The sequence below is a fragment of the Gopherus flavomarginatus genome, chromosome 9 (genome assembly GCF_025201925.1).
Source record: "Gopherus flavomarginatus isolate rGopFla2 chromosome 9, rGopFla2.mat.asm, whole genome shotgun sequence".
NCBI lineage: Eukaryota > Metazoa > Chordata > Testudines > Testudinidae > Gopherus > Gopherus flavomarginatus.
In genome coordinates this window covers 73,349,377-73,377,171 of record NC_066625.1, presented here as the reverse complement: position 1 = coordinate 73,377,171, position 27,795 = coordinate 73,349,377, and the positions used below count along the sequence as shown (strand labels likewise).

Genomic DNA, 27,795 nt, shown 5'->3' with positions numbered 1-27,795 from the left:
AGTACTGAAACCAGAACTTCCTCTAACATGACAGGAACTAGATCATGCTGATGGGTGAATGATAACTCTATTAAGCCACTTTGAATAAATTACCTGTTTTTAGCTATGCTAGATAATGAGAGATCCAGTGTTTTGAACTGAAACACAATTTAGATCACTAGTCTGCATATGCAGACTAATGGATATCTTACAACAGAAGTTTAAATGATACATTTAATATTGGAAGGTATATTGCAGTTGTGTAGCTCCCATTGTTTCCATGCTGACTAAGTGTCTAAAGTAACAAATCAGATGCAGTAGGCTTTAGTAAGTAAAATTATATAGGGTGGGATGTTATTAAAAAGACACAATCAGTTATTTAGAGTTGGGTTCAGACTCACTCCTTTGTGTTACAATACTCTGGTATGGTACCTATCAGTAGAAGATAACTGCTATCATTTCAACCCTACTGTTCCACCATTAAGCACAATGACATTTTAGTAACAGGACATCTTACATTACTTTTGAATTCAGGGTTTAATTCTCACCAGAAGAGGAAACCTGGCTTTTGATACATCAAGTACAATATTCACAGAAGTATGAGCGCCTATTATTTTTGAGAGAACAAGTGTGTTTTAAAAATTGTTCCTTTAGTTCTGTCCAGTAAGCAAAATCTAAGTTGATTGGATCATTACTTCAAACCAAGATGCAGCAGCTTTCTTATAGGAGCAGGACCTCCCCAGTAGCCCCTACAGGATGGAAAAAAAAGTTTTAGCAACTGTATACTACATAAATTAAGCCACCTTTTTCATTGTAACTGAGTAAACTTTACTGTTGCTCCTAGCTACCATCACACCCCTTACAAATACAATGCTTCAAGTTCTCTTTCAGGGAACAGGAGTCTTTTCAGATATAGTTTCATGGGTTTACTAGTAGATTGCAAATAGATGACCAGGAAGTTAAGGAGAGTTCTAAGAGCATAATGGGGTTTCAGTACTGGTAATGTTATCACCAGCACTGATTTGGAGAAAAAAATCCTTGTGATTGCATAAAATGCCTAGGATGATCAGAAACAGTCTTGGTCTTTTAATGATATATTGAAGTCAGAATATTTAGTTTTGCTGGATGCGTCTGCCAAAGTAGTTCAGATATGTTAGATCGAGGTGGCTAACCTGAGCCTGAATTCACCAATGTACATTGCCGAAGAGCCACAGTAATGTCAGGGCCTTCTCTCCTCCCCTCCCCGCCCCCATCAGCACCTCCCACCCACCAGCAGCCCTACTGGTCAGCACCTCCCCCTCCCTTTTGATCAGCTGTTTTGTGGTGTACAGGAGGCTTTGGGGGGGGGGGGGGGGGGGAAGTGAGGGCACTGTAGGCTCAGAAGGGGTGGAGTGGGGGCAGGGCCTGTGGCAGAGCCACTGGTTGAGCAGTGAGCACATACAACGCTCCCCCAGCACATTGGTAAGTTAGTGCCTGTAGCTCCAGCCCCAGAATCAGTGCCTTTACAAAGGAGTCCCATATTAACTTCTGAAGAGCGCCATGTGGCTCTGGAGCCACAGGTTGACAACCCCTGCGTTAGATGGTGGTGACATGAAATGAAGCATTCTGATGAGCATAATCTGCTCATTTTAAACCACAGTACAACCTCCTGCATGGGTATTGTGTATATTTTGAATGGATCACCTCAGGAGCCAAAGTTAGTTTGTATACATTGGGAGTACTTACTTTAGTAATCCATTCCAGTAAAGAAAAGGCATTAAATCAGCTTTCATGTAGTACATGAGTAGTCTCTCCTTACTCTGGTCAATGGGAAATGTTTCCAGAGGCTGAGAATTGTAGTCAAATTCTGCTAGAATCACTCTATTGTAGCTTGTTACAATGGGACAGGAAGTGTATCCATCGTACTACAATGAAAGATCTCTTTTCATTATCATGTATATTTTGCACAAAAAGTGCTACAAGCAAGCTCTACCTGAATAGGGTTTATCCAAAAACCACTTCAAAATGAATATTGAGCTTGTGAAAGATTCCAGCATGAGTGCACTAGAAACTGTAGTTTTCAAAATCATAAATGCAGCAATTCAAGTTTATCTATAATTCTGTACCAACAGGCCTCAACCCTTATCTAGAGCAAGAACCATTCAATCTTTTTGGCACTGCCAAAAAATAATATGTAGTCAATAAATATCCTCACAACCACAAACATGCTGTTAACTACTTTTCCCTCCCTCACTACAAACTTGAACCTCTATTCTCCCTCACACAGGAGGACAAAATGTAATTGTGGCAAATTCAAAATGCATGAAGGAGGATATACTTTTCTAGTCTGATAGGTAGACAGACTGTTGAACTCATTGAGATCCAGATTTTAGCATGATTCAAAAAAGAGATGGGACATTTATATGGATAACAAGAGTATCCAGAGAGATATGGTGAATGCTAACAAATCTCGGAAGAGATATTAAATCTCAGGTCTTAGATTGAAATGAAGACACAAGCCAATCTCTATTTTGCGTTCGAGACAAAATTTGCTGGCCTCAGCCTGGTCACCAACTCTTGCTAGTGGCTGCTTTCACGCTGTTTTCCTAAAATTCCTAATTAGCTTTAGGAAAAACAGTTTATGCACATGTAAATGTTCTACCTAGTAAGTGTGTGTTTCACTTGTTAAAATAGAAAAGTATCACCTTTTCACAGCAGACTTACTGAGCCCCAGCAAGTCTGGTGACAAATTAAGACTTGGAGAGGGGGGAGGGATGGAGACTGAAGCCACATGGCTGGGGGACAGAGGCCCACGCTGCACATCTGGAGAACTGGTGCCTGGGGCTGAAGCCCAAAGCCTGAGCCCCACCATCTTGGGAAGGTGGGGAAACTCATCAGCTGTCTGCTCCTCCAGTGGTGTGCCCCAGCTGTATCCAGAGGGGGGACAGAGCCCAACCCCTGCTGGCAACCCCAGCAACCAAACACCAAGGTGGTGCATACAGAAGCAACAGGGAGAGGAAGAGGCGGCTGCTGCTGCCCCCCCCCCCAAAACAAAACAAAACAAAAACAAAACAAAACAAAAACAGAAAAACCCACACACTCCAGGAGGCTGTGGCCGCAAGAAAAGCCCTTGGTGGCCACATTTGAGAAACATGACTAAACTTGTCAGGGGCAGAGATTGTCTTTTCTGTGTTTGTACAGTATCCAGCACATGGACCCCCTTCTTTGGTTTGCCCTCAGGCACTACTCTAATAAGCAGAATAAATGACTATTAGACACCAGGATGAGACCTAATGTGGGAGGGGGAAGGAAGAAGCAGCTTAACAGCTGCCTACAGCAAGCATCTTACACCTTTCTTTGAAGCTGCTGCAGCTGGCCACTAATAAAGACTGACAAACCTCCCAAATGCAACAGGCATGTCTTTGACTTTGCCTAACATATAGCAACTTGTATATTTTAATCAAAAATAATTTAAATCCTACCAAAACAAGGCATTCCGTTGCTCACACTTCTCCCACAGGGAGCGGATAATAGAGCAAACAGATAGACTACACAACTGTTATCAGCTATAAGTCTGTAGCTTAATGCAGTGCTTGTAGGCAATCATACATAGTCTTAAACTGCTTATCAGAGTGGGTATAATAGAATTATTCGTCAGTTCAGACAGCTCTTTTGTTCATTCTTCCTACTTAGTGAGTCAGTAAAGCAACTGTATCATAGGTGGCTAGACTAGGCTTTGTGCACAGGGGGAAAATTTAAGCTTAACACATTATTGTCAGCTTCTTTTTAAAGGGTCTTTCTTACCCCTCTACTGTGCAGCTTGTTAGCCTTAAAAACAAGAACCACCTCCATACACCCCCCATATTATGTGACTCTTGTATAAATACTAGTTATTTGATACTAAAACTAAGTCCTCTTAATTATTTTAAGATTATGGAGAATCCAAGAAAACTGAAGTATCCTTTTCCCAGAAAGGCTTAACATAATATTGGTTTCAGAGTAACGGACAAGGTTTTGAAGTTACACTAAATTTTTTCCTTCAGTACCTTTCTCCTTTAGCAAGTCAACTTAAAAATTCAGGAGTGAAGAATTGTGTGACTGAATGGAGAAGAGAGAGTGGTACCCTGTCTGTCCTTCAGCACCTGTTACTGCTGACGGGGACAAATATAACAACTAAGCTGCATATGAACAATTGAACTGCTGTATTTTAAGAGCACAGACACCTAAAATATAAGCAATACTTACCTACTTTTATTATTAAAAAACTGATGGAGGGTAATTCTAATAAGGCAATTTCTTAGAAACATTAAAATACCTTTTTAGTTGGCAATTGGCTCTTCATTACTGAAGAAATTGTTTTATCAAGCACTGCAGACTGGGCAGCTACGTAAGAGAGAAAAGTTACACAACTTTTGCTACATTGCAGTTGAAACATTTTCCTGCTATAAATAGTATTTACACTACAATATGGTAACAATACAGTATATGGAAACTATTGTACAACTGCGTTTGTTTAGTAGAATGGGAATAATTCAGCTTTTTTTAAGGTTGTATATTCTCCAGTATAATAATCTAGTTGGACTTCATGTTTAATAGTTTTTTTCCTAGTTATTTCTACAACAGATAAGATATTGGTGCATGTTAGCAAAGTCTAAACTTTTGGGGAAAAGGGAGGGGGAGTTCTAATTCCAAAACGTTTTTGTAGTTTCATACTAAAGTTCCAGCAGGCTGATTATATAAAAATATTGTATAATGTTAAAAAGGGAGCTGTGACAGGCTATGGCAACATCCTGTGATGGGTTAGTTCAATACACTACTCATTTTAGATGCACATTTTTCTTATACCAATAACTACAATTTTAGTAGCCTTAATTGATTTAGTTATTGTATTTCCATATTCTATGTCCAGAGTATTTAAAATTCAAATTTTAACCATGATAGGCATATGCCTAAAGTCCATTTTGTACAGTTCAAATGCAGACACTGCAAGAACAGAACATGGGATCATTTGACTATAACAGTCTTAAGACTCAGATAGCCTATGCATGTACTTTGAGATACAATAAAGAGTTGTATAACTGAAGGATGGAATAAGTGAATTAGTGTTATGTTCATTTTCCATAGCTTGTCACACTCCATCTCTGTGCCAGAGAGAAATAAAAAAACTCAGATCAGAGGTGTAGGGTATGAGTGTTGAAACTGCATGTTAAGAACAGTTGAAACCTGCTGTCTGTAGTCCATATTTTACATTTTGGGAAACAGCATTGTTACTTTGCAAATAAACAAAACACTTTTTAATCACTACAAGCCAACTATACTTTGTCAGAAGTTTCTCTCTTACCACAAGGGTTAAGTCTGTTTTCTGAAAGATGGTCCAGCTGGAATATGCAAGTGTAATTTAAAACCATTAAAAAAAACAAGACACTGAACTATACCTATAGCTGCAGCAGTTTTCGATGTTGGAAGGTTGGTGCAGTCTCCAATACCAAACACATTGGGGTATTTCTTGTGTTGCAGAGTTTCCTTATCTACGTCTAACCAGCCAGCTGCATCTGAAACAGGACTGTTCATGAATACATCAGGCGGTCCCATAGGTGGTGTGACATGAAGCATTTCATACTGGGCAGAGAAAGAAAGAAACAGCTAGATAAATGGAATTCAATGAACACAATTAAAATTGATACCCTTATTGTAGCAGGTCAGAACTGCATTGGGATGAGGGGAAAAGATTAAAGAGTGGGGGAGAAAAGGCTCTTTTGCCTTGTTACAGTCAAATGTAAGGTTCAGCTTCTTAGTATTTTGAGTGTGTCCTTGCTACATGCTTTAAGATCACTAGCAAGTTACTGATCCGCTCCAGCTGTGCTATTCAAACAATTTTAGACAGGGCGGAGCTTCTTTTGACCACTCAGCTACATCCACTGAGAGTGCAGATCCTGCTCAAGAGTTTTGAGGGAAAGGACAATATTACCCTTTTAGCTGGGATAGCCAGTTTTTGTTTCCATGTTTGACGTTACTCAGTTTTCTACATGCCAGGAGGTGGAGGGGAAATCTCAGTATTTAGTATTTCAGTTGATAGTAAATAGTGACGGCAAAAACAGAAGACCAAACTAAAGGCCTGGAAGCTTCTACCTTACTGACCTGATAAACCTCAGTCACTCCAGGTGCGTCCAAATTCTCAAATACAGCTTCTTGTTTGTCTGCTCGAACCTCGATGAGATTGTGTTTGTAGTTAACAGCAATATTCCTACTCTTTATTATCTCCAGCAATCTATTAGCATACTTCTGAACAGTAAAAATTGATCCAAGCGAAGTATTGAAGATGATGTTGGCTTTGGATCGTTTTCCTGTCTGGATAGAAAGAAATTAATTTAACAGTGACCAAAGTACAAAAGCAGTAGAACAGGATAGCAACACTACACTATTGTAAATGTGTAGCTAGCAGCTGTTTTGAATTTTCATATATTAGTATGCAAACAATTAAAATGTGGGTATTGGAGCCGCACCATCTCAAGATTTGATCCTCTCAGCTATCTGATCAGAACATAACAGCTGTACTGGGTCAGACCAAAGGTCCATCTAGTCCAGTATCCTGTCTGCCAACAGTAGCCCAACACCAGGTGCCCCAGAGGGAGTGAACCTAACAGGTAATGATCTAGTGATCTCTCTCCTGCCATCCATCTCCACTCTCCGACAAACAGAAGCGAGGGACACCATTCCTTACCCATCCTGGCCAATAACCATTAACGGACTTAACCTTCATGAATTTATCCAGTTCTCTTTTAAACATTGTTATAGTCCTAGCCTTCACAACCTCCTCAGGCAAGGAGTTTCACAAGTTGACTGTGCGCTGTGTGAAGAACTTTATTTGTTTTAAACCTTCTGCCCATTAATTTCATTTGGTGGCCCCTAGTTTTTGTATTATGGGAACAAGTAAATACCTTTTCCTTATTCACTTTCTCCACATCACTCATGATGTTATAGACTTCTCATATCCCCCCCCCCCTTAGTGTCCTCTTTTCCAAGCTGAAAAGTCCTCGCCTCTAATCTCTCCTCATATAGGACCCATTCCAAACCCCTAATCATTTTAGTTGCCCTTCTCTGAACCTTTTCTAATGCCAGTATATCTTTTTTGAGATGAGGAGATCATATACTCTGTCTTATTCGCTATCCCGCTTTTAAAGATTCCCATCATCCTGTTTGCTTTTTTGACTGCCACTCCATGGACATCTTCAGAGAACTATCCACAATGACTCTAAGATTTTTTCCTGATTCATTGTAGTTAAATTAACGCCCCATCATATTGTATGCATAGTTGGGGTTATATTTTCCCCCTCATGTACATTACTTTATATTTATCCACATGAAATTTCATTTGCCATTTTGTTGCCCAATCACTTAGTTTTGCGAGTTTTTGAAGTTCTTCACAGTCTGCTTTGGTCTTAGCTATCTTGAGCAGTTTAGTATCATCTGCAAACTTTGCCAACTCACTGTTTACCCCCTTCTCCAGATCATTTATGAATAAGTTGAATAGGATTGGTCCTAGGACTGACTCTTGGGGAACATCTCTAGTTACTCCTCTCCATTCTGAAAGTGTACTATTTATTCCTACCCTTTGTTCCCTGTCTTAACCAGTTCTCGATCCATGGAAGGACCTTCCCTGTTATCCCATGACAACTTAGTTTACATAAGTGCTTTTGGTGTGGGACCTCGTCAAAGATTTCCAGAAAGCTTATGTTCACTGGATCCCCCTTGTCCACATGTTTGTTGACCCCTTCAAAGAACTCTAATAGATTAGCAAGACACGATTTCCCTTTATAGAAACCATGTTGGCTTATGCCCAACAATTTATGTTCTTTTGCGTGTCTGATAATTTTATTCTTTACGACTGTTTCAACTAATTTGCCCGGTACTGATGTTAGACTTACCAGTCTGTAATTGCCAGGATCACTAGAGCCCTTTTTAAATCTTGGCATTACATTAGCTATCATCCAGTCATTGGGTACAGAAGCCAATTTAAAGGACAGGTTACAAACCATAGTTAATGGTTCTGCAACTTCACATTTGAGTTCTTTCAGAACTCTTGGATGAATGCCATCTGGTCCCAGTGACTTGTTACTGTTAAGTCATCAATTAATTCCAAAATCTCCTTGTGACACCTCAATCTGACAATTCCTCCAATTTGTCACCTACAAAAGCCGGTTCAGGTTTGGGAATCTCCCTAATATCCTCAGCCATGAAGACTGAACCAAAGAATCCATTTAGTTTCTCCGCAATGACTTTGTCTTTAAGTGCTTCTCTTGTATCTTGATTGTCCAGGGGCCCCACTGGTTGTTTAGCAGGCTTCCTGCTTCTGATGTATTTAAACATTGTTATCTTTTGAGTTTTTGGCTAGCTGTTCTTCAAACTCCTCTCTGGCTTTTCTTATTAAATTTTTACACTTAATTTGGTGGTGGTGGTGCTCCGTTCTATTTACCTCACTAGGATTTTACATCCACTTTTTAAAAGATGCCTTTTTAAACTCTCACTGCTTCTTTCACATGATTGTTAAGCCACGGTGGCTCTTTTTTGGTTCTTTTACTGTGTTTTTTAATTTGGGGTATACATTTACGTTGGGCCTCTATTATGGTGTCTTTGAAATCCCTGGACGCTTTTCACTTTAGACACTGTACCTTTTAATATCTGTTTAACTAACCCCCTCATCTTTGCATAGTTCCCCTTTCTGAAATTAAATGCCACAGTGCTGGGCTGTTGAGATTTTCTTCCCCCCACAGGGATGTTAAATATTATATTATGGTCACTATTTCCAAGCAGTCCTGTTATAGTTACCTCTTGGACCAGCTCCTGCACTCCACTCAGGAGTGAATCGAGAGTTGCCTCTCCCTTTGTGGGTTCCTGTACCAGCTGCTCCAAGAAGCAGTCATTTCAAGTATCGAGAGATTTTGTCTCTGCATTTTGTCCTCAGGTGACATGTTCCCAGTCAATACTGGGATAACGGAAATCCCCCACTATTATCGAGTTCTTAACATTGATAGCATTTCATTGTCACTATCACTGACCTGATCATGTGGGCAATAAAAATCCCTAAAGTTATATTCTTATTAGAGCATGAAATTACTATCCATAGAGATTCTACTGAAGTAAAAATCTTAAGTGAATCCACATGTTCATTTGATTCTACATTTTCTTTCACATACAGTGCCACTCTTCCCCCTCCACACGACCGGTTCTGTCCTTCCAATATATTTTGTACCCCGGAATGATTGTGTCCCATTGATTGTCCTCAGTCCGCAACCTTCATGCCAGGCAGGCAAGTCACATTATGGTTCTCCCGGTCATCATAAATCCAGCTATGTTTCTAATGATTGAATCTTCCATTACTAACACCTGCCTTTTTTAGTGACTGGAGTTCCCTCCCGCAGAGAGGTAACCTCAGTGCGAGCGGATACCCTAACACTATCTGGAAGGAGGGTCCCAACTATGGGAAAGTAAGGTCAGCTCTTTGGGTGAGACCTCCCAGGAGGACATTGGAGCCACATGAAGTGGGGTAGCAGTCATTTACTGGGTATCACTATTATTTGACTGAGTACTACACAAGTGCCCTAGCACAGAAAAAGGGAGCACAGCATTTTGGACGACATGCAAAATGGAGGATTTAAAATACTTGCCATTAAAGGTCCCCTGGCATTGTTAGCCTTAATGTCTTGGCCAAACACCTATCTGGGTGTAACATTCTGTTTACATAAGACTCCCCTTATACTTTCAATTGGGTACAAACATTCTCTGCATCACTTCCTAAGCTGTGTGGTGTGTATTTTTAATAGCTAGTGCATTTAAGTGGCTCCTGTCAGTGGGGGTGTGTGTGTAGTATGCACACTGCTCTTGGAATCCCTTAGCATGGAAAGTGTTACATAGAACAGAAATTAAAACCATGTATTGATATACCAAAGATTTTAAACATGACAGACAAGATCCTGGTCCTGCAATAGCCCCTTTGGTGCCACAAAGCTTACTTTACTAGCCATCTGAGCATTCCCACAGCATAGAAAAGTCACCAGTTAGTTTAGAGCTGGCCAACTCTATACCACCCCTCCACCAACCTAGTGGAGTGGAAGGGGGCATGGTGACAGTGTTTCTTCACTCCATCTATTCCAGGCAGTTAGAAGGCACCAAACTGGAGCCCATACTAGCCAGTGCAGTTTAGGGCAATCCTGACACTGCTCTAAGTTATGTTGGGGACTGAACTGGTTCCCTGCTAGGCAGAGAAACATTGAGCCGCAATGGTAGCTTAGAGCATCTTTTGTTCCTCAGCTGCACTAAGCCACAATGGTCTGTTTCATATTGACAGAAGCTCAGAAAAGTTTCTGTAAACCAATTATGAAGATTTAAGTCACAACATCTTTTTCACCTCAGGGTTTATTTTTGTCATAATTACAACATGATCCCCATAAAATAAGTCTGATCTCTAGCAGTGGTAACAGGCACTAGTGGGGAATGTGATGAAATATGTACCTTACTCAAGTAGGCCTCTGACAAGTACATGATTTTCTGAGGAGCCCCTCCACATTTCACCGGAGTGTTTGGAAAAGTGAAGATGGCATTTCCTTCCTTGAAGTCTTGCAAAGCCTTCCATGTTTTCTCTACCGTGTGGACTGAATAATTGGAACCTATTTTAGGATAATTAAAACCCTCAGGCAAACCTTTAATCTACAACAAAACAAGACAAGGCTTTTATTAAAAACAGAGCTGAAACAAATTGATGTAAAATCTTCCCTTATCTATAAGAGATCATTTGGGAAACCAAAGTTTTAGCTGAAAGTAGAGCTATTTTTCACTGCACCCACAGACTGCTTAGTTTTTAAAAAAGGGGCCCTGTCAGGGGGTGAATCCCCAAAAAATAGTGTTTTGTGAAAATAAGCTGTACAAAGCAAAAAGCTCAGTATTAACGTTTCCATGATTTTTTTTTTTTAAAAAAGCGTAACAGTTGTAATCATAAACGTTGCCAGCAGAGTGTGTGTTATATAAAATACTGTATCACTGGGCTCGTGCACAGTCAGAGCCTGGCTGGAAGTGGAAAGGACTGATCTGTTTTAATTGTCCAAACTGAGTGAACTTGAGAAATAAATAATGCTTAAATAGTGAAAAAGTAAATCTGACTTGTTTTAAGTATTTCATTTTTTGTCATCTGATGGTTATCTGTAGCAGAACTAAAGAAATCTTGGGTTTTTTGTTTTTTTTTAAATAAAGTAAACTATTTGTATCCTGAAATGTCTCATCACCACTGTATCAGCATCTCAGTTTATTTATCCTCATGACACTCACAAGGAAGGGAATTATTCCCTGTTTACAGAGAAGGGACTGGGGCATTTCTGTGGGACAGCTCTCCCGAGTAAAGTTACACATGTGCATCAGGGTTTGCAGCACTGACACCTATGCCAAGATGACATGCATGTTCACTGATTTGCAATCAACTCCATGGGACCACTTGCAGTGTGCTAAATTGTGCCCACACACAAATCTTTGCAGGACAGGGGCCTACTCATACCTGTCTTGGGGGCTTTAATTTTAATCATGATTTTATTATTTTTAAACCCAAACAGTTTGAGATCTAGCTACAAACAAGTGGTGACTGGTTTTTCTACACTGCACTTTCCCTGGGTATTCATCGTACTTGTCTTTATCAGGTTGTGCTATAGAAGAGCTAACAGCAAACACTGACAGTCACCAAAAATACTGTGCAGTTTGGTTTCAATAGAACTAATCTCCGTAGGAGGTAGTTGACTTTAGATAAGCAACAAGCTGCTTCTCACCTCACAAGTGATGGTTCAAGTAATTGTTTCCACTGTGCCTCTAGAACTACCAGAGCTCCATAGAAGAGGATTTTCCCTTTTATCAGAAGCTATGCCACATGCGTGACCCAGGCTTAGGACAACAGTAGACGCAGATCCCACATATGCCTCCCACCGCAGTATCTAGGGGACTCAAGACTTTAGGCTGCACTTGCCTGATACAATGTAATGAACTTTAAGAAACAAAAAGTGGCATAGGAGAAAGTCATTGAGACAGATTTGTTACCAGCACCAGTGGAAGCTACTGTACCCTAACACTAGCACTTTCCCTAATGATCCACTATGGAAGGGCAGATTTAAGTTCCAGAATAGGCTCCATGGTGCTCTTCCCCCCAAATCAACAGAAACTGCCCCCCCCCCAAGATGCAACAAATCAATGTCTTGCTTGAGAGGCCTTGACAATCTTCCACATCTGGCCCGGACTAAGCAGGGTTGCAGGCAGCTGCACCATTTGCAAATCCCCTCTCCAGGCAGAAATTCTGCCAGTAGAGGTCTGAAGGCTAGGTGCTGCTGAGGGAAGCTAGGCTGCAATTCAAGCTTCTTTTCTATATTAAATCACTGGACCTCTTGAGATCCCTTGCAGTTCTACATTTTTAGGATTCTACAGTTTATTCAGCCAGCCAATCAAGAGTGATTTCTGTGTGTGATCAGATTTGTGGAGAAAACCTCTCTGTGGAAAGGCACAATGGATAATTAAGAGGACAGCTTTGCAATGTGATTAGAAAAAGGTCATTTATGCTGAATGGTTTGAGAATGGCGTCAAATTGGAGCCCCTACCATCCAGTAAAATTTAGAGCCTCTACAGACAGAAAGACATGAATATTCATTCATTATTGTGAGAACTAGTAGACACTTTATATACTGTATTGAAAAGCCACTAAAGTTAGAGGATCATAAAAGTGTATAGTGCAATTTCTATGCAATTAACACCAGTAAAAATGTATTTAGTTTAAAGCAAATACCTTTTCATAATGCAGCTGAAGCCCAAGGGCAATTATCAAATATTTGTAAGATATCTATAGTATAAAGAAACAAACAGATGGTTATTTTAGACATAATGAACTTTGTTTAAATTAACCTTTTGAGGCAATCTGACAACTAATAAAGAACACTAACTGAGATACCACAAGCTATGGAAAGCACACCAAGCCATGTATTATAAGCCATGAGGTAAATGCTAAAATGTGGAATGATTAAAAATGCATCACTATGAAATAAACTAAGACACTGAACATCCAAAAAACATTTACTCCAATGTTCAGCAAGGTAATTATTCCATATTTTGCAGTATCCAATTCAGCTGAAAACATGCTGGCACTTGCTACTTGGAGAGAAAAGCATCTATTGATCTGGAAGGTTTTGTTGTCTTTGTTTAAAAAAGAAAGACACAACCCACAGAAGCAATCATCATCATGCTATCAGTGTAACAAGTATTTTCAGTACATTTTCAGGACTTGTTGGATAGCGTAGATCATCATTTTCATGGCACCCATGCAGGATGAGAAATTCATTTTGGATTTATGGGAGCCCTCTGGTGTGGGAAATCAGAAGTAAGTTTTTCTGACACTATCTTCAGGCTCACGGATATCCATCATCGTTACCTTTTTCTCATCTGCTAAACGGATGCAGTTCTTGTCTGGATCCAATTCTGTAACTCTAGATTTGATCCATTGTACACCTGAAGGAATCACGCTGGCTGTCTGACGTCCAGAGGTTGCCAACTGTTTTGCACCAGCGCCAACTAGCGTCCACATGGGTTGATAATAATGTTTCTGAAAGAAAGAACTCACAGCTCCATGAATCAGCCTCCATTTCACAGCTGACAGGACTGCAGAGGTAGCTCACTGAGGCCCAGGAAAAGGGAAAGTAGGACAAAGTGCCTCTGATGATCCCCTATAGTGATTGAGCTATTGACTGCCTTTGGAGGGAGTCTGGAGCAGAGAAGGGCTGGCTGTGATGCAGTGCATGAGGCATGTAGCCATGGAACCCAAGAAGATACTTCACGTCATAGAAGATACTCTTCAGTCAGGCCATGAAGTTCATAAACATCAGGGCAAGATTGAGTAGTTGCCCACCAATCTATTGGTTGCACAACCTAGCCGTAAGAAAACAGTAAGGTGACCAAATGTCCTGATATTATCGGGACCATTGTCTTATTTAGGATACCTATTATCTCCCAAGGCCTCCTCCCCCAACCCAATTTTTCACACTTGCCATCTGGTCACCTTAGGTGTGAGGCTTCTGGCTTCCTCTCTGAAGCAACAATATGTTTTCTGATCATGTGTACCTTCACCTAGCATGCGTCGAGTTTTGTTCCTAATGAAAAAAAGCTGTATAGACAGATGTGTACTTTGTAAATGTCGCCTCATGCACCATAGCTAAAGGCAGTCTTTTATGGTGCATTACACAGTATTCTCCTGGTGGGAGATCTGCATAGATTTTAATTCTAAATTGTGTATCAGAGGGAAGGACTAAGAACACACACAAACCAGCTTCTCAACTAAGGAAAGCTAGTACCTCATTCTTTAAGTTTAAAAGGATTTTTACCTCATGTGGTTCAACAACAGCCACATTTTCAGCTCCCACTTTCCGCTTCATCCGAGCACTCATGGTGATGCCACCACTGCCCCCGCCGAGCACCAGCACTTCATAGTGATTCTTAGCAGCACACCTGGATGCAGTGTGCAGTTGGGAATAGCCCATTTTCTGCACTCCCAGCCTAAGTATGTGTACAAAAGAACGCACACAGAAGCAGGTGGACACCACTCCCATGTTTGACATCTTCAGTCAGTATGAATCTACAAGATAAGGAAAGGCACTGGTGACAACGAAAAGAAACGAGGGGCTGCATGTGCTGTGGGAATGAATTATAGTTGGTCGATAGTGGATTCTAGAGTTCGCCATAATTGACTATGTTGTTTTAAATATTAAAAGCTCAACCCAGAGCATGGAATAGGTGCTCACAGAATATATATTTTAATAACCAAATAAATTTAAAAAAATCATACAAGCATTTTATTTTTCCTTACATGCTGAGACTCTGCTCAGGCTTCACAAGCAATTACACCAGGAATTTCCATTTTTATGCTGCTTTCGAGATGTGTGTGTTGCTATCAACTCTTGCAGGAGAAATGAAGACTCTCAGCTTGGGTCTTGGCAATGAAGAAAGCAGAGGGAATTCAGCAGAATGACAGTGTGGCCCTTATCTGTTTTAAGATCCTAAAACCTATTATGTATTTTAAAAAGATTCCGTTCCCTCTCTACAATCACTTTTAGCATCTAGGTCAAGAAGTTATTGAGATCAATGTTACTAGATACCGTGCCCATCCACCCCTGAAATGATTAAATCAAATGTAAATCAGAATCATAGAAGACAGTGTTCCAGTTTAAAGATATAGCAAGTTATAAGCATTACCAAAATTTATCTAATCTTTTATTGTAGTTAACCCAATATCAACATACATGACTTTAACAGAGGAAAAAAAAATCAACTATGAGAATTTTTTTCTAGAAGTGCAACACCCTTTGATATTTTGCATCTACTAAACAGAGATGGGGGGGTGCCTTTTAAATAGTTTGATCAATCATTTATAACCACAATTTACCTTTTCTTTGCTCTGCATATTAGAATAGCAAAATGTTTCCTACTAAGCCATAAAGTTGGTGACAGCAGTGTTGCCAACTCTTACAATTTTAATCACAAGTCTCAATATTTATAAATATATCCCCAGCTCCTTATTTATTTAGCATGTGCATAGTCGTCTAGCCAAGTGATGGCATATTCAGTGGCACGATGCAGTTCTTCTAGGCCACCACTGATTGGCTGCCGAGACCTTGCCCAGTCCGGAACCTGTTCAACAGGGACCACTGATGACAGGGCAGGTAAAGACCAGGTGAGCAAACTGTGGGATTGGTGACAAGGGACTGGTTGGGGATTATAAGATGTCCATTCCTTTCACCAGAAAGTTCTGCCCTAACATACTGGCGTGGTGGATGAGACCATAATGGGTGACGTGATGGCAAACATGCAGCTAGTGGTTTAAAAAGGTGATTGTGCAGCGGCAGGCTTGAGTTGGTGCGTACTTTCTCCAGTAACTTGCCAGAGGCAACCTCTCATCTGATATGAGGAGGAACAATATTGCTCAGAACTGGAAGCCATAGGAGTAGAGTCATATGCAGGGTGCCAGAGATGATACGCATGATGGCATGTAACTGTGTATCCACCAGTTCGCTGCATGACGATAGACTCCAAACAGATGCACAGTACTCTGCTGCCAAATGTGAGGTAGCAAGAGCTGATGTCCACAAAGTTGGAGCATGAGCACCCAATGACGAATCTGCCAGTTTGCTAAGAAGATTATTGTGCATCTTAACTTGAGCGGCTATCTTCTTCAGGTGGGCATGTAAACTCACTGTGCAAGCTAAGGTCACACCCAGATAAACCCGTTCTACTTCATGCTTCACTTTCTAATCATTCAGATAAACATTCAGTTCTCGGGCTGCGCTGGCGTGCTGAAGATGGAACAAACTGGAGACTGTTTTTATTACACTTGGCTGGAGGCACAAATCTTACAGTAGTCAGCAAACTTTGTCATGTCCCAGTTTAAGGCGGCATCAAGCTCATGAAACATCCAGGCCTTGGTACTGCAACAGATGTTGTCTGCGTAAATGAACTTCTGTGACTCTGTTGTTAGCAGGTCATTGATGTAAAGGTTGAACAGGGTTGGAGAAAGCAGAGCCCTGGGGTAACCCATTGCTCTGTCATCTCCATGCACTCATCTTCTCCCGGATATGGGCTCTGAACTGCCTATTGTGGAGGAACAGTTCAATGACCCAAGGTAGCAGGACACGTGATACCTTTACGAGCAGGCCAGTGTGCCATACTGTATTGTACACTGCTGTTAGATTGATAAAAACAGCGCCTGTTTTCAAGTTTCTCTGGAAACCATTTTCAACAAATGTGGCCAGCATGAATACTTGGTCACATGCGCTATAGCCTCAGCGAAAGCTCCTGAAGTCATGTCATAAGACGAAAGTCTCAGCATTTTCTTTTTTTTTTTTTTTAAAAGGGGGGCTGGGGAGCAGTAGGAGTATGTTTCTGGCCACTCAGAGTTGCAGAGAAAAGCTTGAAAATACAAATCCCAACGGCTCAAAACCCAGAAAGCAAATAGAAGAAAATATAAGTGTTGGGTTAATATTTCATTACTTTTAAATGCTTGGAATTGGCAATACTGATCCAGTCAGTCTCAAGAGATAACACTGTGTGTTAATAGTTTTGAAACAGAGATTCACTGATGTATTTGCCCTTGAAAATATCCTACTTTTTTGAAGGAAATTGAGATTTTCCCCCATGGATAACAAAATCATCTCTCAGATTTTCAGTAAAAGTAGTGTAGATCTCAGTTTTGGAGATTTCAGGGACTACATAGTTACGACTGGGTGGTATATTTTAGGAGTCTGATTTGCAGAAGATTTTCAGGCCTCAGAGTGAGAGAATCACTGGAATAATAAACCCTATTGTCATTTTACAGGATTATTTCCTGTGGGTATGGCACAAATAGCAATTTTAAAAGGTGGACCAATGACCCAAGCAAGGGGGACAAATTCTTTTAAGCCTTTAAAAATAAATCAATTTTACCTGGGAGTGGCAGTTCCTGTTCTCTCCAACTCACCAAGGAGGATTACAGGGAAAACAAGTTATATAAAACTTCCTGATGGGATTCCCAGTTAAACATAGTCTGTTTCTGAAACATCATGAACTCAGCATATTTAGACTGTTTTTTAAGATCCTTGTACACAAATGGTAGCCGTAGGTTTGCTGGATATATTTGTTAAGTGGTAAACGATATATATATTTCCATCAGGGAAAAGACCAATTTATGTAAGGTGCTATGTAATGATAGTGTTATCCTCTACTTGGCTGAATGGAGTTTAGAAGGAAAAGCTAATCTCTACCTTTCTCCCCCCTCCTCAGTTTTTTTTGTAGCTCTATAAAAAGAAGAAAAAACCCAAAGAGTGTTTTACTTTTAGTCACACATGTCCTACTGGATTAAAATGTAATATTAACATATTTTCATATTGTTATAGACACCATAAATAGAAGAGGATTTCATAGGTATGTACTGTGTATTACCAAGTGCAAATCTATTGCTGCTATTTGTGATCAAGAGAGTCTAAAAATATTTGAGTTTATGAATAAATGAATGTGGGAGAAATTCCACAAGGAACTGCAGAAACATAGACCCTGGCTAAGAACACATCAACCCCAGTATTAGAACACTGGCAGAAACTAGTGGCTAACAATGAGACAGAGGAACGGCACAACACAAGAGACAGATGAAACTAAAATAGTCAGACTACTTAAAACCTACTGAGCTGGAAATTTACACTTCAGCAAACAAACAGTCATATGTACTTTAACCTGTGTGTTTTACAAACAATTTGAAATAAGCTACTGTAAACAAAATATTCAACTTTAAAATAGCTTTGCACAACACATCAAGAAAGCTACAATTTAGATACTCCACCAGAATTTAACCTGCACCTTTAAGAACACAGTATCTAAAAGTTAATTTCAAACTCAATTTTAGATAAAGCTATTCTATTTCTGCACCTTATAGTGCAAAACTGCCTAGTAAAAGAAACTAACTACTCATTGCTTTATACTTCCAGTTTTAAAGTAGCTGTCACTCTAAGAAAAATAAAGATCTATTTTAACAACGTTTTTAGTAAGGTTTTAGAATGTCTTTCCTGCCTTTTCTGTAGTTTTTCATTTTGCTGACATGTTCTTTGTCACCTACTCAAATACAGCACATTTAGAACCATTACAAAATCTGGGTCACAATCTGACTTGTATACTAAAACTTCATTTCTGGTAAACTCTTACTACAGTTGTACTAACAAAAATGTTTAAACAGCATTGACGTGCTCCTGGGAATGTTTTTCTACAGACTTTTAGAAATCTCAAAACCGTAAATATTCCTTAAAGCTTAATTATGCTGCTGATGTACCATAATAAATTTGTTTCCCCTTGACAGTTTTGTATTTTGTTTGCCAAATTTATGATACAAAATTAAACAAGTGTAAGAGAAGCTCCTGCATGTGACTGATGGAAACAAGACATTTGTGTCTACACTCCTTAAATAGCTACAGGCTTTTGGAATGCACTGACCCCCAGAAGACAGTAGAGCTCAGTGGATATGCTGAAATTCCATAAAAAAATGTTTGAAAGCCGCTAAGGTGAGCTAAGACAGTATAAATAGTTGAACAGGTCTTGAGAGGAGCAGAAAGGGGCAATTGATCTATATTCATGATTTTAGTTATTGGGAAAAGATGATTTTGATTATGAGAACTGGACTCTATTTGTCATTAGAAAAGTTGCTCTTTGTTCTAAGGATTGCAGATTTCACAAGTACCATGGAGAAAAAGGTGTTTGTTACCGAATGGCCCTCCCCAAGGCTACAGTATGCCAACCCACATCTCTCCCAAACTGTTACATCCCAAGCTCTCCTAAAATTGCTCTGATTAAATGATCCCACTTCTAGCCACCCCAAAATATCTTAACATTAGGCCCATTCCTGCTGCCTGACAAGGTCTGCTATCAACACAACAGAAATGGAGGTAGCCTCTTAGCGCTGCAGCAATCAGTTTTCAGAGGAAACAGACTGAACAATCCTGCAAACGCTTATTGGTGTAGAAACAACTTATTCATGAGTAATAAAGATACCTAGCCCTTCATCATAAGATCTCAAAGCTCTTCACAAAGGAGGTCAGTATCATTAGCCCCATTTTACAGATGGGGAAACAGGCAAAGATGCAGTGACTTTCTCAAGGTCACGCAGCAGGCCAGCAGCAGACTGAGTGGCCAGTCAGGAACAGAACCCAGCTCTTTTGAATCCTAGTCTACTGCTCTGTTCACTAAGCAACATTGTTCTAATTAAAATTACCAAGACCCCACTGGTGTGTGGCTTTTTCTTTGTTTATTTAAACAACCCTGGCTTAGAAAAGCAGTGCTCTAATAACCCTTACAGTATGGTAGTCTCAGAACTACTCCCACCAATGTCATTCACAGGAGCAGAGGTTTACAGGATTGGGCCCTAACCGTTCTTCCTTCCATTGTTTTGCAAGGCAAAGGCGTGGCCTATGAAAGGTAAGTGGGGCAGAGGGCACAAATGCTATCTTAACAGTGAATCAAGGGATATTCACACTTGCATATCACTATCAGCTTATGCTAAACATTATGGCTGCCCCTTGCAGACATATGCAGCCATTTTAGTAAGTATTCTGAATACTGTATTTAGTACTCCACCACCACCCCATATGCACTAGCTAATCCACCAAAGAGCGAACAACTCTAAACAACAAGTTTGGTATTAATTCAGTTTCATGTAAACAGAGGTAGGTCCTTTAGGAAGGCAGCAAAGCAGTCCCTGGTATCAAAAAGGCCAAGAAATGAAAACTGTCAAGGCAATCTCGGGGACTGACACCAGGCCATGGACCAGTTGTTGGAAAACCCTGCTAGGAGCCTGATCTCAGGACCGAGGAATATTTTACAGCAACAAACCGAACATACAGAATACAAAATGCGAAAAATCACCACATTTATAGAGTGGATAATTTTCACATCAGACTGCATAGGCACTGTCTGTCACAACAGCAAACAAACACCATCACAGAACAAAAACTTCTTAAGCAAGCTGTGAAATCCAGAGATGACTATACACCAGAAGAATTACTACTTTATAGGGGGCAACCAAAGGTCAGTTTAAAAAAAAATAGAAGCACTAGCTTGATTCAGAAACAAAATGAGAAGATCTGCTGCACAAGGAAGAGCCTGCTAGAAAAGAGTGCTGGCCCCTGATTAACACTGTTAGGACAGAATGCAGATTCTACACTGCACACTCAGCTGCGATTACCAAATTGTACATGACGCACTCCTATTATCAACATTCATGAATCTTGTGCATACTAAAACCTGCCTCTATGTGTGAGTTCATCCTATAGCTAGGGTACTTAATCCTAGTCACACACGTCACCACGAACATTTATGGGTGGTAGGCTGAAAGAGCCAGCACCGGAAGGTTAAAGATGAACAACAGAGCTACTCTTCCTGTCCTGATAACTGACTTTTTTTTTTAATTCACAAGCTGTGGGCCTGAACAGGAATATTACACATTCAAAGTGTGTAAATCTCACATCCACAGCCTCCCAATCAGCCAACACACCAAGGTCTCTGTTAGGGTTGCCAAGTCTCCAGGAATGAAAGATAAATCTTTAAATGTTGTGCCATGTGATGAAACCTCCAGCAACAGATCCTACGAAAACTGCCAACCCTGGTCCCTGCCGCCCAGGGCTGACAGTTATTTCACAATAAATTACCCCTCCCAGAGGCTGGGGAAAGGAGATACAATTCCGGCCAACACCGCCTCTGACTCAGACTAGTTCTAATGCCCCAGGCTGGGAGTCACACACTGCTGGGCGAGGCACTGCCCCAGGGGCACATGGCGCTCTGCACGCGGGACCTGTGCGGAGCCAGGCCTCCCCCGGGCGGGCCGGCTGCACCCCGCGGGGAGGTGAGGGGCGTGCGCCGCACGCCTCGCAGCGCCCCCGGAGCCCGCGGCCACTCAAGGCAGAGCGGGGCAGAGGCAGCCGGGGTGGCGCAGCCACTTTCTCCCTCGGAAGTCAGGCGGCGAGTTCAACGGCCGCAGGGCTGGGCGAGGGGCCCGAGCGGGAACGAGCCCGGCGCCCGGGGGAGGCAGCTCCAGTTTTCTCCCTGGGCAGCTGCCAGCGAGCGAGCCCTTCCCCCGGCTGCAGGCTTCTCCCGGGCAGCGTTAGCGGGCTCGGCCGGCAGAGCGGGGCAGGCAGCTCCCACCGGCCCAGCACACACCCCTGCAGCCACCGCCTCCCGCCCCGACAGCTCCGGGAGCGTTATAGGCGCTGGCTCGGGACCACGTCCTGCAGCGCGGCCAGCGCCGGACACAGGCGCCCATCAGCCCCTGGCCGAGCGGCACTGCCCCCCTGCGCACCCGGGACTCGCCTGCCTCTGGCACCCTGGATACGCGCCCCGACCACACGCCGCCGATAGACTCCTGCCTGGTTCGCCACCGCGGTGGCCAGCGCTCGCCTTTTATTCTTGCGCAACAGGCGCGATCAGCTGGGAGGGGCGGGCCCGGATCTCCCGGGTGCGCGGACGCATTTCAAAGCCGGGCGGCAGCGCTGCCTGCCAACGCTCCGGCGCTGTATGGGGTGGCGGGGACCGGAGTCCAACAGGCCCAGGCCCCGAGCCAGCGCGTCGATCTGGCTCAGCTCACGGGCCCTTGGCAGGGAGCGGGTAAGCGGTCCCAAAGCCGGGAGGAGCCCGTGGGGGCGGGCAGCTGCAGCTGCACCCCCGGCGTGCGGAGCGGGGCTGCACCCCCGGCGTGCGGAGCGGTTGTCAAGTGCTTTGGGGTCCGCGGGGGCAGGTGCGACAGCTGGAGGCAAGGCGCGTAATGCAGGGTGGCGGCGCAGAGCTGCAGCGCTAGCAACTGCCAGGGGCTTTGAACAACGTGCTCCCCAGTACCGCTGCACGCCGCCTCCTGCACGTGCTAGTAAGTAAAATACAACTGACCATCACTGAAGGGGTGGGGGTTGCTTTCAGGAGCAGATAGGAGTTATTCTCTCCCCCGCCCGTTTTCACAGCTTCCTTTTGCCCTTACAACCAGACAGCTTTGAAAGGCTTCAGCGTCTACCTAAGGTAAAACTCGTCCCAGCATTGGCGAGGTTATTCCCAGCTGGTGTATGGTTTAACCATCCAGGAAGCTCCTTTGTGCTGAAGCTGTTCTCTCCTCAGTCTTGCAGGGGCTCTGACCTTCAAATGAATCACCCCATGATGCCTTTTGGGAAAATACAGGAGTTAAGCTTGATAAGAAGTGTCAAGAAACTATAGTCCTAAGGGAAAGCAAGATCTAAATTGTAATGAACCAGAATCCCTGTTAAGTTAAAAACTGTACTGTGAAGCTTTGGCCAGAGGGGAGGATGCATCTTGCAAGCTGATATTCCATTGTACTGAAGCCCATTATTGCCAGGCATATCTACATTTGAAAAAAGACACCTTCTAAAATTGTAGGAAGCTCTTCTCTTCCTCTCTGTCCCATTGACTTACTTCTGTATGCCTTTTTAGTGTCAAGACATTGGTGGTTATAATTTCATAATCAGTTATGTTTAACTATATGGGCAAAAGAAAGCCAGAAAAGTTTAAGGGAGGCCTAATATGTAAGGAAGTGATAATTCATCAGCCTGTGAGAGCAAAATACCCCTTAAGCAACCAACAGGCCCTAAGCTGATAGGCTGTCTGTTGCCCCAGTATTGTTCTGACCTTCCCCTCTTGGTACTAGGTTTTTGCCATCTGTCTATAGTCTGTTCAACTGCTGCATTGAAGCCTAGAGATGAATAAGTCGTGGCTGGGGAGAGATACAGCAAATGTAACACTGAGGCAAGCCTCAACTGGTCAGAGTTGTAAGAGATCATAGGGCTGTTCCAGTTTACTCATGCTACTGGGAGAGGGGTAGATTAAGAGCTGGAGGAGAAGAGTATGAAAAAAATGTCAAAATTCAGGGCTTTTAAAGAGGAGCCAGGCACATGTCCCGGTCATCTGTGGTTTATGCATATTTAGACACAGCTTTTGCTATAGGGCATGAATAACCTTTTCATCTCAGAACTGCATCTGGTACATAGGAGTACTGCAGTTTGTGTCACTCCCACATGGGCAGCCAGGGTTGTGAGTTTAATCCTTGAGGGGGCCATTTAGGGATCTGGGGCAAAAATCTGCCAGGGACAGTACTTGGTCCTGTTGTGAAGGAAGGGGATTGGACTCGATGACCTTTCAATGTCCCTTCTAGTTCTATGAGATAGATATATTTCCATACTGTTCTGAGCTCTTTCTTGTAGTTTGTATCTTATTTTTGGTAACTTTGAGCTTCTACTTGTAGAAAGGAGGCTCCAGATGCATGTCACAGCTAATGGCTGCAACCAGTTATCGCAAAGTTAAGCAAAACAGCGTATGCCTCTTCTCATGAATGTTCTCTGCTAGGTTCAGAGACGTCTGTGATTAGCTGTAACACTGAAGATTTTGGTTGATTTGCTGCAATTTTGCCTGCTTTATAAACCTATATGGTACAAAATTAGTAAATGGAATATTTTTTAGCAAAAACGAAAAGAAATAAACCCCAAGAAACATATTTATATCAAGTTGCTATTAATTTTGGTGGAATACAAGTTGCATTTGCAATTGACCATCCTTCTTGTTATTTCATATTTCTTTGATCTTTTGTAAGATTCTGGGTTTTCTATTAAACTGTGGGACTACAATGTATGAATTCCCATATGGAACCCTTATCCCTGAATAATCAATGTGCATTCCCTCAGGTACCTACTAGAACCAGAGCAAATTCTTGCAGGGCTTTTTGTTTTTTTAAGCACAATAAGCTCCTTTTTCCAGCTGATTGAACTATCCCTAGTTCTAGCTAGTGCATGACTCTTCTTGATCAGATCAATACAGTGCTTACAAAAGTATCGCTCTCCCCCAGAAAATCAGAATGTGCAATCTCTTCTACTTGCTGATACATTATCTGTTTTAAACTTTACAGGTTTTAGTTTTCTATTCCCATGCATTCCCCTTGCTCCCTTTTTAGTTAGTCTAAAATGAACATTTTTAGTGGCACAATTTTCTAAGCCTCCCCTTGTGATAAATTCAAAAAAGAACATTTGACAGTTGTTTTTTTTAATTGGTTAAGTATCCTCTATCCTTAACTATTTGCGGTGGAATCACTGTACATGTAAAATGAATGATTATTACAGAATTTATCAATTATGCCTTCACTAATTTTACTCTTTTCATTAACAGACACTTGAGAAAAAGAGACAGGAAATGTTCACAAACACTCATCCTCTCCCTTAGATTAGGAATGTAAGATGCCTGTGTCGTCTTAGACACAATGATAAGTCTCAAAAGCTTGTCTCTTTCACCAACAGAACTTGTTCCAATAAAAGATATTATCTCACCCACCTTGTCACTGAAAAGGTACCATTCTCTGCCTTCTGGTCCGAAAGAACTGATCTTCAACTGTATCTATTGGGAAAAGACTTCATTTCCCCAATACAATTTTACTATCTTAAACAAGTTTTTTAAAATCATTCTGTTAATTATTCTGATTGATCAAAGTGTTTCTAGAAGCGGCAGATTAGGCTGAGAATGAAGAAAACACTTACCTCTAGCAGTAAAGGGAAACTCTTCCAGCGGCAAGTCAGTGCTGCCAGAAGTGTGTGGCAGTTGTAGTGTCTTAGCAGGATTAGTGTGCAGGCTGGAGAGGGAAGGACTGATGTATGTCTGGCCTTAACACACCGCTGCATTGGGCACCTGATTGGCTGCAGTTGGACAACTCCCTCACAGAGAATGGTCCCCTGACTTAAGCTGCAAGTGAGGGCTAAGACTATGTTCATCATCCCTTTTCTGCCTTCCTAGGGAGTCCAGACCACACACCCTAAGGAGACTGACTGGCCTGATGTTTGTATTACCTTGTTCCATAGAAAAACTGGGTGAGGTCTGGGAAAAACAGGTTTCAATTTAGTTATGAACAGATGGTAGGTTACATTTGCAACCACCTGTTGCAAAGGTTGTTGGATCTGAGATGCTGCCCCATAGGAGTATGCAGTCTTTGAGAACAGGAGGCTCATTCATCCCGCTTTAGCCCTACCTTCTCAGGGACAGCTCAGGATCTGCACAGCCAAATATCTCTCAGCAACATGTGCCTGTCCCTGTGGTACAATTTTCTAACATAAATAGTTATAAATTGTGCCAGTCCATAATACAGAAGTGGGGGAGGAAAGTATGTGTTATTTCCCATTCCTAAGTATGTCTACTTGTGTATATGTCAGTCTAAGCTTAAATTGTGAGCTCTGGAAAGTGCCTAGCAGAAAGCAAGCACTACCATAAACAGATTGCCTATCTCCATCTGTTGTTGTAATGGAGAAGAAAAGCAACTGTAAAGTCGTGTCTGATTTCTTCAAGTCTTGTTTCTTTATGGAGAAATTTAAAATATACTTCTTCCTGGAGGCCTCTAAATTGCAACAACTCCCCATCAAAAGGAGAACTAACAAAATAGACAAATCAGCAAAATACCCAAAATATAGTAACAAATATGTTCCCAAGCAGGTACCAGTGTCATCCTCCATCCACTTTTGAAGCTTAGGAGGGCAACTGACATGGGTGAGCAGTGAAATTTCTCCATGCAGGTATGAAAGATCATGTGAGGTGTATTTTATTTGTAGTTAATTTTTCCTACATTTGTCGCTAGACTCAGGAGCAATTACAGAGATTGCCAGTAGTAAAACCACCATATCTGTCTCAATTGTGAGTCACTTCCTTAATTTAAATCTCTTAAGCACTTAGACTTTGACTGGAATTTCTTCTGTGTGAGCCACCCTCTTCCCACCATTAAAACAGAACTTGCACTCTAAACTGCACTTTAAAAATATTGAAAAATCATTCATGTCCAACAGCTACTATAAAAAAAGATGAACTAAGACATCTCTTTCCTACACCATCTATAAATCATTTTAACCTGCAATTATAAAGCAGAAATCAACAAATTAAACATCCAAAAAATAAATCCACCTTGCAAGGAAAAACAGGCCTAGAATCTGTCTCTCTGCAAAACATTTATACACGCATATTTAGTAACTGAAGAGTAACCTGATCAGAAATCATTTCCTTTCACCTCTAAGCATGTGGTCCCCATTATACAGTGTGTGAAATGCTATATCACACAAAAGTAATGAACTAACACCAAACCTCAGATCAACTAATCTATTAAAATTTCATTGCTAAAACAAGTTCTGCACAATTTTAAACAATTAGTGGGCTTTTCAGAATATCTGATGCTCGTTAACTAGAGACTATTGTAACACACACAAAGAAATCAGAACTTGGTTTAAGATTAAGTACTGCTTTAGTGGGTTTTAAAATTTCATGTCTCAGATTTCATTAATAGCCCGCAGTATAGGCCTGCTCGTGTTACCACTTAAATCCATATCAAAACTCCGACAGACTAAAATGAGATTAGGGTCAAGTCCAACATGGAAGAATTTTGTTGATATTCAACTAACTTCTTTGAGCATGTGATATCAACATCACATAAATACAAATGACTGATCAATGCACTTACATGACTAGTAGTAAGAGGCAGTTGGTAATACAAGTGAGCTTCCTGCAGGGTCTGAATCTGTTGAAAACCAGACACATGCCATGAGCAGAAGTATTTATATGCGAAGCAGCTAATTAATATAGCTTGAAGCTTTGGAACTCACAATTCTGGAATCAGCAAAATATAAAATCCTTAGGCTGCTTAACCTCATATATTCCCACAGCAGGGATCTCTGACTCTATTAAATATTTAACCATAGGGAAGGGCTTCAGTTTCAAATTCTGGCTCTGGTTATTGAACCCCTAAAAACTACAGTTATACCCTATCTGCCCACATACTGACCTGTATGATGACTGTATTTGCTGAAAAACAATTGTAGCCATCACTTTCTTAAATGGAGACTGTGGTTATTATTACATCAGCTGATGCTTATGGGTCATCTGAGAAAAAGAGCTACTAAAATCTCAGTAAAATCAATCAAAATTAGGAAGGGTAAATGAGAGAGCAGGGTAATCTCTAAACACCATATTTTAGATTTCACATTTACACATTGGGGTATTAGCTTCAAGTTGCTGGCATCCTAGCGCTCACGTAACTGCCTGTTGTGCAGAAATGTATGGCTAGAAGAGAACTTGGGAGGTCATCTATTCTAGCCCCCTGTGATGAGGCAGGACCAAGTATATCTAGGACCCTCCACTGTAACCTATTTCAGTACTTAACTCTCCTTAGAGTGAGAATTTTTTTTCCTGATGTGTAACCTAAATCTGCTTGCTTCAGATTAAGCCCATTACTTCTTGTTCTGCGTTCTGTGG

The 27,795-nt window shown here is 41.5% G+C and overlaps 1 protein-coding gene across 1 annotated transcript; it reads right to left on the bottom strand.

Moving 5' to 3' along the window:
- Window positions 1-497: 497 nt before the first annotated feature.
- On the bottom strand, window positions 498-21,900 carry SQOR (sulfide quinone oxidoreductase). Its single transcript, XM_050966651.1, has 10 exons — window positions 21,830-21,900; window positions 14,352-14,602; window positions 13,406-13,576; window positions 12,767-12,820; window positions 10,468-10,662; window positions 6,097-6,306; window positions 5,394-5,577; window positions 4,274-4,341; window positions 1,705-1,883; window positions 498-728 (listed from the first exon to the last, which is right to left on the bottom strand). Exons 2-10 carry the CDS (start codon window positions 14,583-14,585, stop codon window positions 671-673), a joined length of 1,353 nt encoding a protein of 450 aa, XP_050822608.1. The 5' UTR covers window positions 14,586-14,602; window positions 21,830-21,900; the 3' UTR covers window positions 498-670.
- Window positions 21,901-27,795: the final 5,895 nt, after the last annotated feature.